The 14,456-nt window shown below is 40.2% G+C and overlaps 1 protein-coding gene across 3 annotated transcripts in view; it reads right to left on the reverse strand.

Moving 5' to 3' along the window:
- Positions 1-14,456, reverse strand: part of BCL11B (B-cell CLL/lymphoma 11B) — a 108,429-nt gene that overhangs the window by 91,899 nt on the left and 2,074 nt on the right. For all 3 annotated transcript variants that reach the window (XM_018556264.1, XM_018556263.1, XM_018556262.1), the window contains exon 2: positions 3,422-3,784. In XM_018556264.1, coding sequence (XP_018411766.1) covers positions 3,422-3,784 — 363 coding nt within the window. The remainder of the gene's footprint in view (positions 1-3,421; positions 3,785-14,456) is intronic.

Consider the following 14,456-nt stretch of genomic DNA (forward strand, 5'->3'; position numbering starts at 1 on the left):
CCCCCCCGCTCGCTCCGCTACACACAGACAGTTAGAATCCTGAGATCCCAACATTACAAACACTTCTGTCACTAATAACTTAGCAGGAAACTATTTTAAGTCTTCCTCCTCAGGTCTCATAAACTGTATATGTGCCGGAGTCAGGCTCCAGTGACTGCCACTCTCTTAGGATACGCCATTTCTTCGACACGGGTAAAAGGGATGGCAGGTTCGCTTTCGAGGAAAATGGAAAAAGGAACTCTCCTTCACACGGGCTTCAGTATAAATAGATTTAGGATTAACTCTAATCCCCAGACTTCTAACATGCAAATCAATGCAACTTCAGGCTCATAAGGTAGTGAAAGTATTTCCCTGCCAGCCAGATGAAAGCTGCAAGTTCGCGCGATAGTGGCGCAGATACGGAGGCTTTAATCTGCTGATTAATTACTTGTTCAAATGGCGCTTATTACATGTGATGTAGAAGAGGAGAGGTCAGCAGCCACCAGCTACGATGTAGAGAAAGACACTGGCAACGCTGCCACCCTTACTGCAGACTGATCTGCCATTGTGTGAATGAAACAGGCAGCTCTTCCACCGATAATGTCAGTAATAGGAGACCCGCCTGTCCACCTCTAGACCATGCAATGGCAGTGAGCTCTGTGGATTTTTATCCAATGCAGCACATAAGGCACTAAGCAATTGGTCGTGATCGTTTGCAAATTGACCAATGTGCTGCTGAACCATGGCTGATTCAGTAATTGATCAGAATGTATTCGATAACGAAAGGCCAGAAATGGTGGTCTTTGTCCTTGAGACAGGTTCACTTTAATAAAAGATTGAGGCCCAGTGTGCGCCTAACCGCTGGCAAGCGCAGCATGTAATGCACTCTGCATTAAGCCGCTCAAAGGGAATGGGTTGGTAATGCACCACAAGGCTGGGAAATCGAACATGCACCTTTTTTGTCAGCACACTTCAATGCAATTCAGTTAGATCCACCCGCAAGGTGACTTGGGGTGCTATTCAGAATGAATGCAATGCCAGAATGAATGGGTCTACATCACACCATAGCAAGCAACGAGTAGCGCTGTGCGTTATGGTAACGGGCATGGGAGCACACTCATTCTACAACACCATACTGAACGAGGCATAAACATGGAATAACAAATAAAATTTGACTTTAGAAGGAAGCCAACAAGCAAGAGCTAAAAAGCAAGTATCCCTGTTGCTTACTAAAAAGACACACCAAAAAAGGTTCCTGTAAATGAAAACAGATAATACTCACATGTGCCACCATATGCGACACCGATCTTCGCTCTGTTGAAGAGCTACAGCCACAAAAGAATGTTCTGCATCTAACAATTGGTTCCCCCAAGGGACCAAGTGTTGTGGGTTCTTCTGCTGGTGCCTACGTCAGTACTGTGTACTGTAGTGACGTAGGGCTGTCAGATGGAACAGCCACGCTAGGAGGATGCAGGTTACCTAATCAAGGAAGAGTTGTATGCTAAAGATACTGCAGGAGGTTGCAGCTCTGCAAAAGTCTTGTCGGGTTCATTCTTTAGAAAGGCAACGGAGTTGATTTAATATTTTAAAAAAATCCAAAAGATAGGTGATGCTTATTTGAAAAGGTCATTAGTGACCTAGCTCCCAGGATTTCTGTCCAACTGATGGTCAAGAAAGGTCCTTTTAGACTATATCTGTTACTTGGAGCTAGAATTTGAGACAATCATTTTCCCACCCAATCCGGTCTGATACAAAATAAGGATGAAAGAGCCGAATACAGCTGTACAATGACAGCACCAGTGTGTATATTGGTCATAGTGCAACGTTTCATTTGTTAGCAGTGCAATCTAAAAGTTCAGTGCAATTGCTCAGAACAGACTGCCAAAACGTGACCTGTATGTGTACATAAATCAGTCTCAAATTGGACACCCGAAGTTCAAGCTTCAGTTGGGTCTTGCAGTCTAATCGTAGCACACTTGGCTAGCTTTAGACAGGTTTCTGCAAGCATGACAACCCACAGTAATGGCTACAGATGGTCTATAATTTTGCCACTGCACTTGGTGTATGCTACATGCTGCAGCTCCAGCAAACAACTTGTAAATCCAATGGGTGAAGCCATCTTAATATCTAAACTTAAAAGCTGTCTATGCATGTTACAATCAGACTGCACAATCTCAATGTGCAAGGGTCTATGTGGATATAGTAGTATATTGATAGTGGCCAAACAGATTCTAATGTGCTCGACAGCTCAACAAGTTGGCCGACCAAATCTTGAATGGGCAAAGATCATATGCGATATGTGCAGCTTTTGGCCTGCATGGCTGACAACAACAATGGCTATACTATCACTGCACATTAATTCCACCATTAGAGGACTATTTTCTCCCTCTGTTTCAGTATAAGAACAGACTGAAGGCAGGTATTATTTTCACATATTCTGTGAGTAAGAAAAGGAATAGACAATTTAACATTGACCACGAACAAAGGAATCACTTGATACTTATCCTACGATGCTGAACCCTAGAAGGAAAGATTCCCTCATACATGAATTCCTTATGTCATTCATAAAACGATAGATAGATTGTAAGCTCTCATGAGCAGGGCCCACCTAACCTTCCCGTACTGAATTGTATTGTAACTGTACTTTCTCCCTTTATTTTGTAAAGTGTTAACAATCTGTTGGCGCTATCTAAATTCGATATGATAATAATGGACCGATATGATCATATTAGCAATTATTTTAAATACTTCAGCTGATCTTCTGTGTTTGTTGGTGTGATTTGGTTGTATAAAAAAACCTTCACATGTTATATGTTTTTCTGCCCCCTTTAAAGTGACTTTAAAACCATAAAATAAAAAGTTCCCTATGATAGAAGGCTGTTTTATATTCGCCTGTCCTGCCACCCCTCCCTGCTATCTCTGTTTGAGAGCTACAGCTGCCCAAAGATCTTTCTATCTGGCACTCCTGTGAGGATTGTATTTCTTTGCCCCCTGCTGCATGCTGTAGTTCAGTGAGCCAGCCCCTACTCCATGTCGCTACTGTATCCTATACTGACATAGTGCCTGTGGATTAAACCAAGCAAGCAGTGCGGGGACCAGGCATCTGACATGCCCAGATATGTGTTAGATGGGAGGATTCTATGGGTGGTAGTAGCTCTTCAAGAGACAGAAGATTTCAGGAATGAGTATAAACAGTCTTCCATTGCAAGGAACTTTTTGATTTCTTTTTTTCAGTCGCTCAAAACGTATTTTGTACTTGAGAACAAAGTTTACTGTATGTGGATCTTTAGTGCAGTTAGTGCTAGCTAACTAGACGACCGCCATTCCCAGTAATTACCACTAACAACCTTCTGGGTCTTGTAGTTCCCAAAAGGACATGGGTTGCCCTTCCTGCTTTAGAACATGTCGCAAGATGATGTCACAGACAAGAAAGATCACTTACCTGCAACGTTCTCCTGCTTCGGGCAAATTCCTTTCGTAGGTGTGAGAAGACGGTCATCCTCATCGGGTGTGACTTGGATACCGATTTCCACTGGCTCTGCCACTTTCCTGAGCTCGGAGCGAGATGAGTGCGGTGGACTACTTTTATCCAGGTTCTTTTCATAGCAGCCTCCGCTCGGGACTCCGCACTGCTTCTTCTTGTGCTCTATAAAAACCAAAATGTCTCCCAGCGGGAAATTCATTTGACACTGTCCGCATGTTAACAAGTCGGGGTCGTTGCCGGACAGGGTGAGCGTCCCCGCCTCCAGGATGGGTAGGCCGTCGTCCTCATCTGGGATTACCGCTTCGACATGATGCTGTCCGGCTGCAATGAAGCATACGGAAAATATAAGAAAGACTTACTGACAAGCATGGCAATATTACCTATCACACATGAAGAATACCTCCACCTTTCTAACACAATGTATATCACTGTAAGACAATGCAGTGAAACTCCACAAGAAGCCTTCACTACCCATTGTGTTCCATTGTACCTGCACAAGCTCTTGAAGTATCATTGGGCCCTAAGGCAAATGTTAATATTTGGCCACTGTTGCCGCTATGGTCAGTGACTGTTTAGAGTAGTATAAACTTGACAAAATAATGTTTTACACAATTGCGGCAGTCCATTAAATTCAACCAGAGCAGAAAACAGCTTCTGAACAGCGGGCAGCTGCACAAGCATTAAGGGAAAAAAAGATACTTAAAGGATATCTAAACCCAAGAACCAACATTTCATTTATTGAAACCTACAATTCCTTACAGGTGGTGGCTGCATTGGTTTTACTTTTTTCTAGACTTTTTTTTTTAAGAGAATGCCTGTTGATCTTGCCAGAAATGCCATGTCCTTGTCACAAGGCATCCCTTGGACAGACAGCAAACACAATGTTATCTTCCTTCCCAAAACTACCAATCCTAATCCAGCCACCCCCGCATGTAATGCAGCATGGGTAGCATCCAAGGCTCCCTCCTTAGATACAGTGGCGGAGTGAGCGAAGTCACCCAGGGACAGCATCTGCAAAATTAACAGGTGGAAATAAAGAAAAAAAATAATGCATCTGCCTCACCTAAAGACTGGAAAGCTGCAATATATGACATTTTTGTTTTAGGGTTTAGCTATGCTACAGTATTATTTACAAAGATGACTACAGGTGCTGTACAATTTTAGCGGTACAATAAAGTAAAAACAAAATAAAAACCCTAATGCATAATTTAAAAAAAGAAAAAAAAATCTAGCATATTACAAAGGCCAAATGTAGCAACTAAAAGGAACCAAAATGTATTCCATCTAATCTGTGTCTTTACTGCAAAAATAAATAAATACAAACAAATGTGCCTACTTCGAGTTAAGAGTGCATTATTTTTGCAGCGTTAAAAATTCTTGACAGGTTAAAAATAAAATGCTCTGACCATGTTCAACCTCGAGTTTGCAGATAATTGAACCTGTCCACATACAAATCCATTTCAACAGGCAACCATTTTTTTCCCCCCATAAAGCTCGCCTGAGGACATCTGCGTTAAAGCTATCGATGGCATAAACAAGCAGACGAAAGGAATAGATGTCTCTTAATAGCTGCTGGTTCTGTAACCCACCTCCCCCTCAAAACACCATAGGAGATACAGCATGCCCTTGGCAATACATAACACTTGAGATTCTACCTGTGCGCTCTCACAAGGATTATTTACTTGTAATGTATCTCCCCGCCACCACCACCGTAAGTTCTCCATGCTTGAGAACCACGTAGAAACAAATATAAATAACTACAATAAAAAAGGGGGGGGGGGGGAAACGATTTTATCGCTTCAGTCATCGATATATCAAATGCAAAAAAAAAAGCATCTCCTTTGGACAAAAAAAAATTTATCAGGTGTGCGATTACTCAGGGTTGTAATTAACCGCAAGCAAAAAACTAAGAACTGTGGAAAAAAAATTTTTTTTTGTTGATCTGACAACCTGACGATTATGTGAAATATCTTCATTATGTGAAACTACACAAATATTTTTTAAAAATACGATTTTTTTTTTCCTATGTGTGTCAATTTAATTATTTATTTTGCCTTTATTGTTAGCCAAATGCTAACAATATTATACAGAACTGGGGCCTAATGAAAATACTGAAAAATAAGTAAAAAAATAAAATAATAAGAATAAGAATTTAGTTTCCAAACAGGTTGATTTACAACCTTCAATCTGCAATCTCTTTCCAAAACTGTCCAAAAAGTACGCAAATCTTTTTTTGTACCTAATGGTCGGACTTTTACTTGGCCAACACCAGGCCACAGCAAGATGGGCAACAGAGTAGAGTTAACGTATAGGTGTGGACGTTCATAAGATGGCCGACAGAAGGAAGCTATCACGGAGGACTGGGCACGCACACACATGGTAAACTGTAACGATAACGAACACGAATACCATTCATCCAGAGCACATATTCCTCGCTTCGAGGTGCTAGTCACAAACACATTCTTGGATAAGGGACTTTGTAGGCCCGTAATTCGCAGCTCACCGAAGTCAAAATGTCACGTTTTTATTGAGCGTTTACTAATTATTTTCCCTTCTGGCTCTATTTCGTCTGATGTTAACTAAATTCCTTCAATTACAGTTTTATTAAAGAACAAGATGCGGGTTCAGCTTCTGTCCCTGCCTAGTATCCCTGTCAGTGAACTCCCCAAGCAGGACATGTCCACACCTCATAAATACACTTAACTCCTGCTCAACAATAACAGCCAATTTATCTGAGGCCGTTAACCATTCAGGGTGCAATGTGGGCAACTTCAACCGAAAACTTTCTCAACAAAATAATTATCAATATGTCATTCACATAAGCCGCAGAAGGCAGAGCTGAAGGGACATCTTTGACTGGTTGGTTGAAGAGGTTAAAACTACAAGCCTTCAAGGCAAGCGGATCTCGTTGTGAAGAATTGGGAAACACATTTGATAGGCCCAGGTGGTCTTGAAAGATTTCAATTTCATTCCCTTCAGATATGCCAAATGCATAGACCGATTGATAAATCTCCCACCTCAACTCATCAACGCAACCTTCTTCTGCTACAATATTGTACCAGACTTGCATACTGTTCTATGCTTGCATATAGAAATGTATGTAATAGGGAACCAATGATAATGGGCACAGAAAGTAACCTATAGCAAATAATCAGATTCCTTTTTACTGTGCTCATGTTTCTTAAAAATGAATCCTAACTGGCTTCCTCATAGACTTTTGCACTTAATACAGCATCATGACTGCGCCGCCGTATTAGAATAGCCCATTGCTGTGCCTACTTTTCCTTCGTTGCTGGCTCACGGGAAAATCACTGAAGCAATGCTTCTATATTTTATCCCTGTATATATTTCCGTTCATACAATTCCGGAATGTAAAGACGCTTCATAAATCAGTGACTCCACCCTCTAGCTTTCCAAGTCACAACTCAATATTACGCTTATTGGTCACAGGTCGGTACGAAGGAGTTAAACACAGAAGAAAATGCCAATCAACTAAAATCAATTGTTTTAAATTAATTGGCTTTAAAACCTTCCCCCAAAAAATACCCAAAAAACAAAATAAATATCACTCATACAGATTTATAGGACGATAGAACTGACAGCTGATCTAAGGCCAAGGGGTCCACTTAGTGTTTTCCATTTAGTTTAGTCATAACCTCTGAATATCTGCTGCTATCTTACCAGTCATCTAAATTGGATTATATTTAGGATCTTACTGCAAGTCTATTTCAGCACGCCCGTTGCAACGAGTGCCAAGTTCTGTGCAAAACATCGTTTGACTCAATCAATTACGAAGCTACGGGGCCAGACTATCTATGCAAAGGCGCATTTTCTTCTGCAGGTAGCTGTGCAAGTCATCAGCCATCTGCAGAACTGTAACAGATAATTCTTTAATATCTGATCAGTGTTCAGACCCTTTTTCATTCTCTGCTTATGAAAACGCCTGCCAGACCGCCCCCCTCTACCCAACAAACATGCATGCATTCTATTAATAGGCTCTCAAACATCCTTCATGGATACACTCGGTTTGATACCCCTATTGTATCAAGAGATTCTGTTACATAAAGTGTAAAATGCTCATGAAAAAGTTGAATGGCAGCTTAATGAGAGCTAATTTTATTTGTAAAATAACTTTGTCATGCTGCTTTATCATCTGGACATTATCTAAGTACTGCTAAAAATGTAAAAATTTTGCCCTTTTCATTAACCTCAAACCTCTACAATATATTCTGATAGTAGAAGATGCTAGAAAATTATAGAACATCACAAAGCTTAGACATTTTGGAACTCTGGAAGACTTTCAAACAGCTATATCCAACAAATAAAATGCTGCAATTGCTATATTTAAGGATATTCTAAAATCAACAATACTAAACAGTTATATCCAGACCGACCATGAAGCAGGCAGTGTTAAATAAAGTCAATCTATTTCTTTTTTTTTCCAGATAAATATTATATACTTGACCATTTCAGTATCTAAATGGTTTGTCACAGATTACAGAGAGCAATATATGGCATGCCACTTAGCCAATTAAGAGGATAAAGTAAAACCTAATAAATCTTAAGTATTAAGTTGTGCAGATTTTTTTTTTCTTGTGCATATTGCTGTGCACAATTATGCTGATTCTCTATCATCATTTGTAAATCTCTAATAAACTACACAAAATGTACTTCACTAGAAAAGCAAGGTATACAAGCAATTTGAATGTGCCAGTACTACATGCAAATTAGAATGCATAAAAAAGAAAATTGACGCAAGTTACGGACACATCAACATTAAAAAAAAAACTCGAGAACCGAAAAGAAGCAAAATATTGTTTTTTATACAGAACTCTGTAGCCTGATGTACGGCACCAATCTTGTGGCTGAATAAATCGATAGTGTTTTAGCATTTAAACTGCCAAAATTAGAGCAAAGTGATCAATTGAAATATGAAGTTCAGGTCATCACTGTTTTGAAACAAACTTGAGAGTATAATGATTTCATATATTTGTTTTATCTGTTTTTGTTTAGTTTGGGAACAAAATCTTACAGTATTAATTTGTTCTTTAGCATCATCGTTTGAAAAAATAATATAAATGATAAACAAATCTTTTTTTGCATTTTGGTAGCGAGTTGGCCTTGTCCAAAAGGGCCAATGAGGATCCAAAGTGTTGATGGACTAAAACCCATTACATAAAATATCTTAAACGGTAAGTGCCAAAAAGGGCAGAAATAACCTAAAACTTCTACATCGTGATGCAGTTTGTTTTTTTTTTTTTCAAGATATGGCGAAACAAAATCACACTAAAATTTGCTTTCAGAATCGGCTGATCAGAAAGCTGGCGTGCCAATAAACAGACTTTTAAAAATACGCATATTTTAGCTGGTGCTGAGAGCTTATAATTTAGCGTGAATGGGGAAGCGTGTTAAAAGGCTGTCTCACAGTTTGGGACCAGTGCTACAGCACACAGGTTTATTGAAAATATAAATATACTTTATTGAAAAGCATTTATTGAAACTATAAATACACAGAGCCAGCCAATGCAAATTGCGAAGAGAGACTTTAGGATTCGGCTTGCATTATGCAAAGACAAGGGAAAAAAAAAAAAGCACTGTTCTCTAGTTGCTATTTCATCAAATGCAGTATCATCGACTGCGGGGATAAGGGAAAACAAATTTCGATCGGAAGTTTGCATCGGTGGCGTCCGTCATTATAAGCAAACACGGTTTGAGTGTGCGACTAGCATGGGGGGTCTAACCACACTGCTTACACCCCAAATGTGCAAAGCAAGCTACAGCTGCAGTAGGAAGCAACTCTCGTTTTTAACCCTTAGGCTGCCGATGAGTCAGCGCTGAACGCGCAAAATGGCAGACAGGTCTGAAGTACGTGGGGCTCCACACCTGGATCTTTTTCGTCACTATTACGGTTATTATAATGTTGAGTGGTTTTGCGAAGGCTACAAACTCGGCAGAATTAAATGTGATGAGTTAAATTAGCACATGTAATATAATTCCTTCTCTTCCAAGATCACTCCTCCTCTCCAAGGGATACGCAAGAGATTCATGTTCTGTCTGTAGGGCCTCATTCAAACCTCCACTGAACTACAGAAGTCATCAAAATGTATTTCTGCTACTCTATATTTAAGGCTGGAGGCTCGCTTCACCTGAGATGAAGACGGTGGTCTTTTTTTTTTTTTTTACCTGACTTAATTATTTTCACTTTCAGAAAGGTATAAAAGCTTGTAGGGTAATTCCCCCACCTTACTTCAAGGCACCCAAAAAAGCAAAAACAAGTCCATGCATTGGCTCGGAATACCAAAGATCTACCAAGCTATAAACATAAAAGTGTTACAGCAAGAGGCACTCTACCTTACTAATATCGACTTTTAAAGCAAGGGGTTGCAAAACAACCTCTTGCCATAAAAAATAAATCGCAGGCAACTTTAGTGTGTTCTGAGAAGACAAATCAATAAGACGGGCCTTTTGTATCGGGTGAAGGTGAGTTAGTAAGTTATCTAAACAAAAACAATTTATCTTGTAAAGGAAAATAAGTTAATTTTATTGGCACAATTTGTGAAACAGATGTGAAAAAATAATGCACGGTGACCTAAAAAAAAAAGTGGCAGCATAAACCCACCATAGGTCCGTGGCATATGGGACGCAGAAAGGTGCAACTGTATAGGGTCCAGCCATCAAAGGCAAGTGCGTCTGGAAATGATTTGCATAAATAAATGTCCTCTTTGTGCCTCAGATGCTGCAGCAGTAAACAGACTTGTATGTTGATCTCCACATTTTCACAGTAACACTACGACAGATTCACAGCCAGTAGCACCAAATCTTATAGACTCGGAGCTCCCCCTAGTAGTCATTGCTTGTCAGGTTTTTTTTTTTTTAATGCCTTAGGGCACAATTGAAATGTGCAGCTTAAAAATTAAATAGAAAGAGTCTTGGAAAAACAAAAAGTTTATTTTAAAAACTAGGTGCAAAAGCAACCAAAGATATGCATTAGACACAAAAAGTCACTGGGAATTTTGGGTGTACGTGCCAACGCTACAGACCTGGCTCATCCTGTGCCAATCAAGTCCTGCAATCATCTATGCCTTCACTTAGCTATCATCTGATCAATCTTTGTCTCTCTGCACTGCATTTAAAACCTATTATTACTTAAGAGCACTTCATCCGTTTCCCACTGTATAATCCATTCAATTCATTCATCAGAAGAAATGAACTTTCCAAACTTGTGCTTTTTTTTTTTTTTAAGGACCATCTTACTTGAAAAATTTGCACAATTTGGGGAAATATATGCAAAAGAAAATAAATCTAGAGTTGACTGTAAAGGTGAACAGAAGTTATGTATGCAGCGGTGTGTCTCTGACCGCTTGATAAACTCATATGTGAAGTGGGGATGGTGTGTGAAGTGGGGATGATGTGTGAACTGGCGTTTCAAACCAAACCTTGAGAATTAAAAAAAAAAAGGGGGTCGCAGAAATTTTAATCTCCGCGTAAATTTTTGGTCATAGGTAGATGTCACGTTTCTTCCTGTTTTTAACCACAGGCGTTTTCCTGTGGGGCGCTACCTGTCGGCAATGAAAGGGTCGGCGCCATTAATCCACGCTTTCGATCTAATTTAAAGGCTATTTCAGCCTTTTTGAGTAAAATTGGCCGGGGGGGCTGCCTTTAAAGTGCTCTTCCTATGGGCTTTCAAAAATATAACAGTTTCACTTTGGTGCAGCAAAAAAGTTTTTGATTTAGAGGCAGAAAGGAAACATTTGCTGTCTGCTGCTGCAAGAATTTCACACTGCCTGTTCTCTCTTGGGAGAAGACGATATCTCTAATATAGAAAAAAAAAACAGACTTGGAGCTGATGAAATCGTAAAGCCAGGATTATGTAATTTATACAAACCAGCCAGGGGAGGGAAGCGAGTGAAGTGCGATTCCATATTCAATAAAGAGATTGCAAATTAAAAGATGCTTTTTAATTGCAGCCGAGAGCTAGGACCACAGGTACCACAAGCTTCTTTTTTTTTTTCATTAAACTACGAAGTGCAACCGGCACGCAAAAAAAAAAGTAATTTCTCCATAACCTGACATAACGCATATTAAACTCAGTATGAAATCGGCAGATCGGGAGGTGGGGGGGGGAAATGCATGTCACCGAGCTAATATTAATTGCGGTTCCCTGTTGCATTTTTAGGCACTGTAATCATTTAACGCGCTTAAATTAAAATGTCAAAGTTTGCTAATTATTGGCGCAATAGTTAAGAGATAAATCTGTACTGGGTGACAGTGACTTGAGAGGGATGCACTTTTTTTTTTTTTTTTAGGGCCTCTTTGCATTTTCGGAGGTAAAGAAATGCTCTTTCAGCGATTATATCATAGATAAGGCCTAATTGGGGCTGGGTTTCAGTTTCTAAATGCTTATTCTGAACAGCCGGGAAAAAAAAGGGGGGACTATTGAGAATTACGATATGGGGGGGTGGTCAGATGCTTGTGCAGGTATAACATTTTTGCAAGTGCGCATACAACCGAGGGCAAGTTCACTGGAAGCCTATAAGGTGGCATGTGGACGTCTGATATAGAAAACTAATTCTCCCAGGCTTTAGATTCCTATATAACACAAACCGGAGGGCTTTTAAACAATAAACAATACAGAACTGGTTCAACTACTCTCTCAGCTACGTCTGCAAGTACCTTCATGATAAAACATCTACACACTCTCATGCAATCTCTTCCCTCCCAGCTTTTTTTTTCTCCCTGAGTGCTACAAAATGATTCCTTTTTATTGTTGGCAGGACCCAAACGACCCCTCTTTTAGGTCTACGCGTTGCCTTCAGGTTCCCCAAGCTAAGCTTGTCTGGCTTTTTGTCGCTGTTTGTTTAGGAGATGTCAACCTAATCCACAGCACAATGCCATCAAAAACTACAGCAATAGTGCGGGCGATATAATCGATAGACCTCAGCTAAACATCCCAGCGCAGGAGCAACCAGGAGACCAGGCAGTCGAATCTGCCTCTTTCATTTTTGTCTTCTTAAGTTGTACTGCTGTCACCTATTTCATTAAATCTGTTCTGGAAAACCCACAGCACAAATTTCCACATCACAATGCTTTTGCTTTTTTTTTGCTTTTTTCAATTACTCTTGCGTGAAACACCCATTTTTTTCATTTGCATAATTTGCTAATCCCTGGGGGGAACACCCCAAGTCTGGCTTGCTACTGTACTTCCCGTTTCTTACAGATGTGCATTCTTGTACAGCAATATGAAAAAAGCAACATGCACCATATTAAGTTAAAGCGCAGGAAGAAAGCACTGATTTCCAACTCTATTTTTGACAGTTGTCAGCGACCGATAATACAAGCAGCTCTCGAGTGCAAAAATAAGCAGGCAAAGCATACGCAAGCGTCCGCAAAGCAGGCTGGGAAATCTTTTTTAAACGATGCAGGATGGTTAAATGTTGCTTCTCGAATTGTAAGCCAAGAAACCCATCGTGTATGGCACTTGCCAGAGGACATGCTTCAAGACACCAGATTTTTGACCGGGCTGTCAAATTCCATGCAAGCAATATTATGGAGTAAGCCATGCTCTGATTCCTAAATACTGTTAGCCATGCACCAACTACACCTCTACATTCTTGTCTTTACACTGTTAGATCAAGACCGTTTATGAAGCAATTCTGATGCAGCTTACAAACTGAGGCCATGCATTAAAAAAACATACAGACAACCTTCTCTGGTGCAGGCAGGGCCGTGGCCAAGCAAGGGTTACTCTGGGTGCCAATGCACTTTCATGAATATTCAAATGGCACCAATGATGTCATTTCAAAAGGCAATGATCAACCATGCTAAAATCAGGAGAATGTAAACAGCAAATATACTTACCTGATCCACATCATCCACTGCACCTCTGAGACAGGAACATTGAGGGGTGCACAGAGGTGTCCCCCAGATCCTCCCCAAAATTATTAAATAAAACCCCTTTTCCCTCACTGCTTTCAGGTAACCATTCATGTATAAAGTCCATGGATCCCCCCAAATATCAACTGGACACTAAACAGATGAAAAAAAAATGCAAAAAAAACCCAGCTGCACATGCAGCCCTTGCAAATATAAATATTGCATAGCAATAATCAAGACGACATGTGTCTAAGACAAAAAAAAGATAGACCTTACAGCATCACATCCTCTTCCCATAGCAAAGATTCCATCTCTTTCACATTCTTTATTTTAAAAATAAAAAAAAACAAGGTATAAACTGATACAACAAAGCTTTTCCCTCTTGACAAAAGGAAAAAACAAAACAAAACATCCCTTTCTAAATAATTAATCAAAATAAATCCCCCTAAAAAAAAAATATTGCCTCAGCAATGGAGAGAAGGAAAGCATCGCGGCAGACTGCTCTTCCCCTGCAAGGCAGGGGAGGGGAGAGCCCCTTATATATCCCTATATATATATTTATTTATTTAAATTTGTTAAAATCTTCCATAAATATTCTGCTTTGCTCTCCCTGGCTCGCTTGGCCCCCAGGACTAATGCAATAAAGGGGGTCGACGTGCAAAAGGGAGGATGGTGGGTGATAACAGGCTATTGCACTTTATTATTATTATTTTAAAGGGCTTCCAGGAGCTGGGATGGAGAAGAGGGAACGATGCAGCCGCTTGAAGAGCCAGAGCAGTGGGCGGGAAGAGCTGAGCCTGGGTAGCTGACTGCCTGCACCATCTCAGCATGTGTAGCTTCCTGAGTCCCCCTCTCTGTCCCCATTTACCCCAGACACACAGAGAAGGAGCGTCAAAAACAAACCCCAGTGACCCCCCTTACGAAATACCCCTGCAAACATTGCTGGCACATTTCTTCCATGGAAATCCTCATTCCACCTATATATAAATATTCATGTTCTATGCTCCAGCATAGCAGGCACCAATACAATGTAATCTTTCTCCAGTATAATACGTTAATATAACAATGCAGTTTACAAGCTTCACACTGAGGTGGCATGGTTAATGCAATACAGGTGTCA

The sequence above is a fragment of the Nanorana parkeri genome, unplaced genomic scaffold (genome assembly GCF_000935625.1).
Source record: "Nanorana parkeri isolate BGI_ZX_2015 unplaced genomic scaffold, ASM93562v1 scaffold230, whole genome shotgun sequence".
Classification (NCBI taxonomy): domain Eukaryota; kingdom Metazoa; phylum Chordata; class Amphibia; order Anura; family Dicroglossidae; genus Nanorana; species Nanorana parkeri.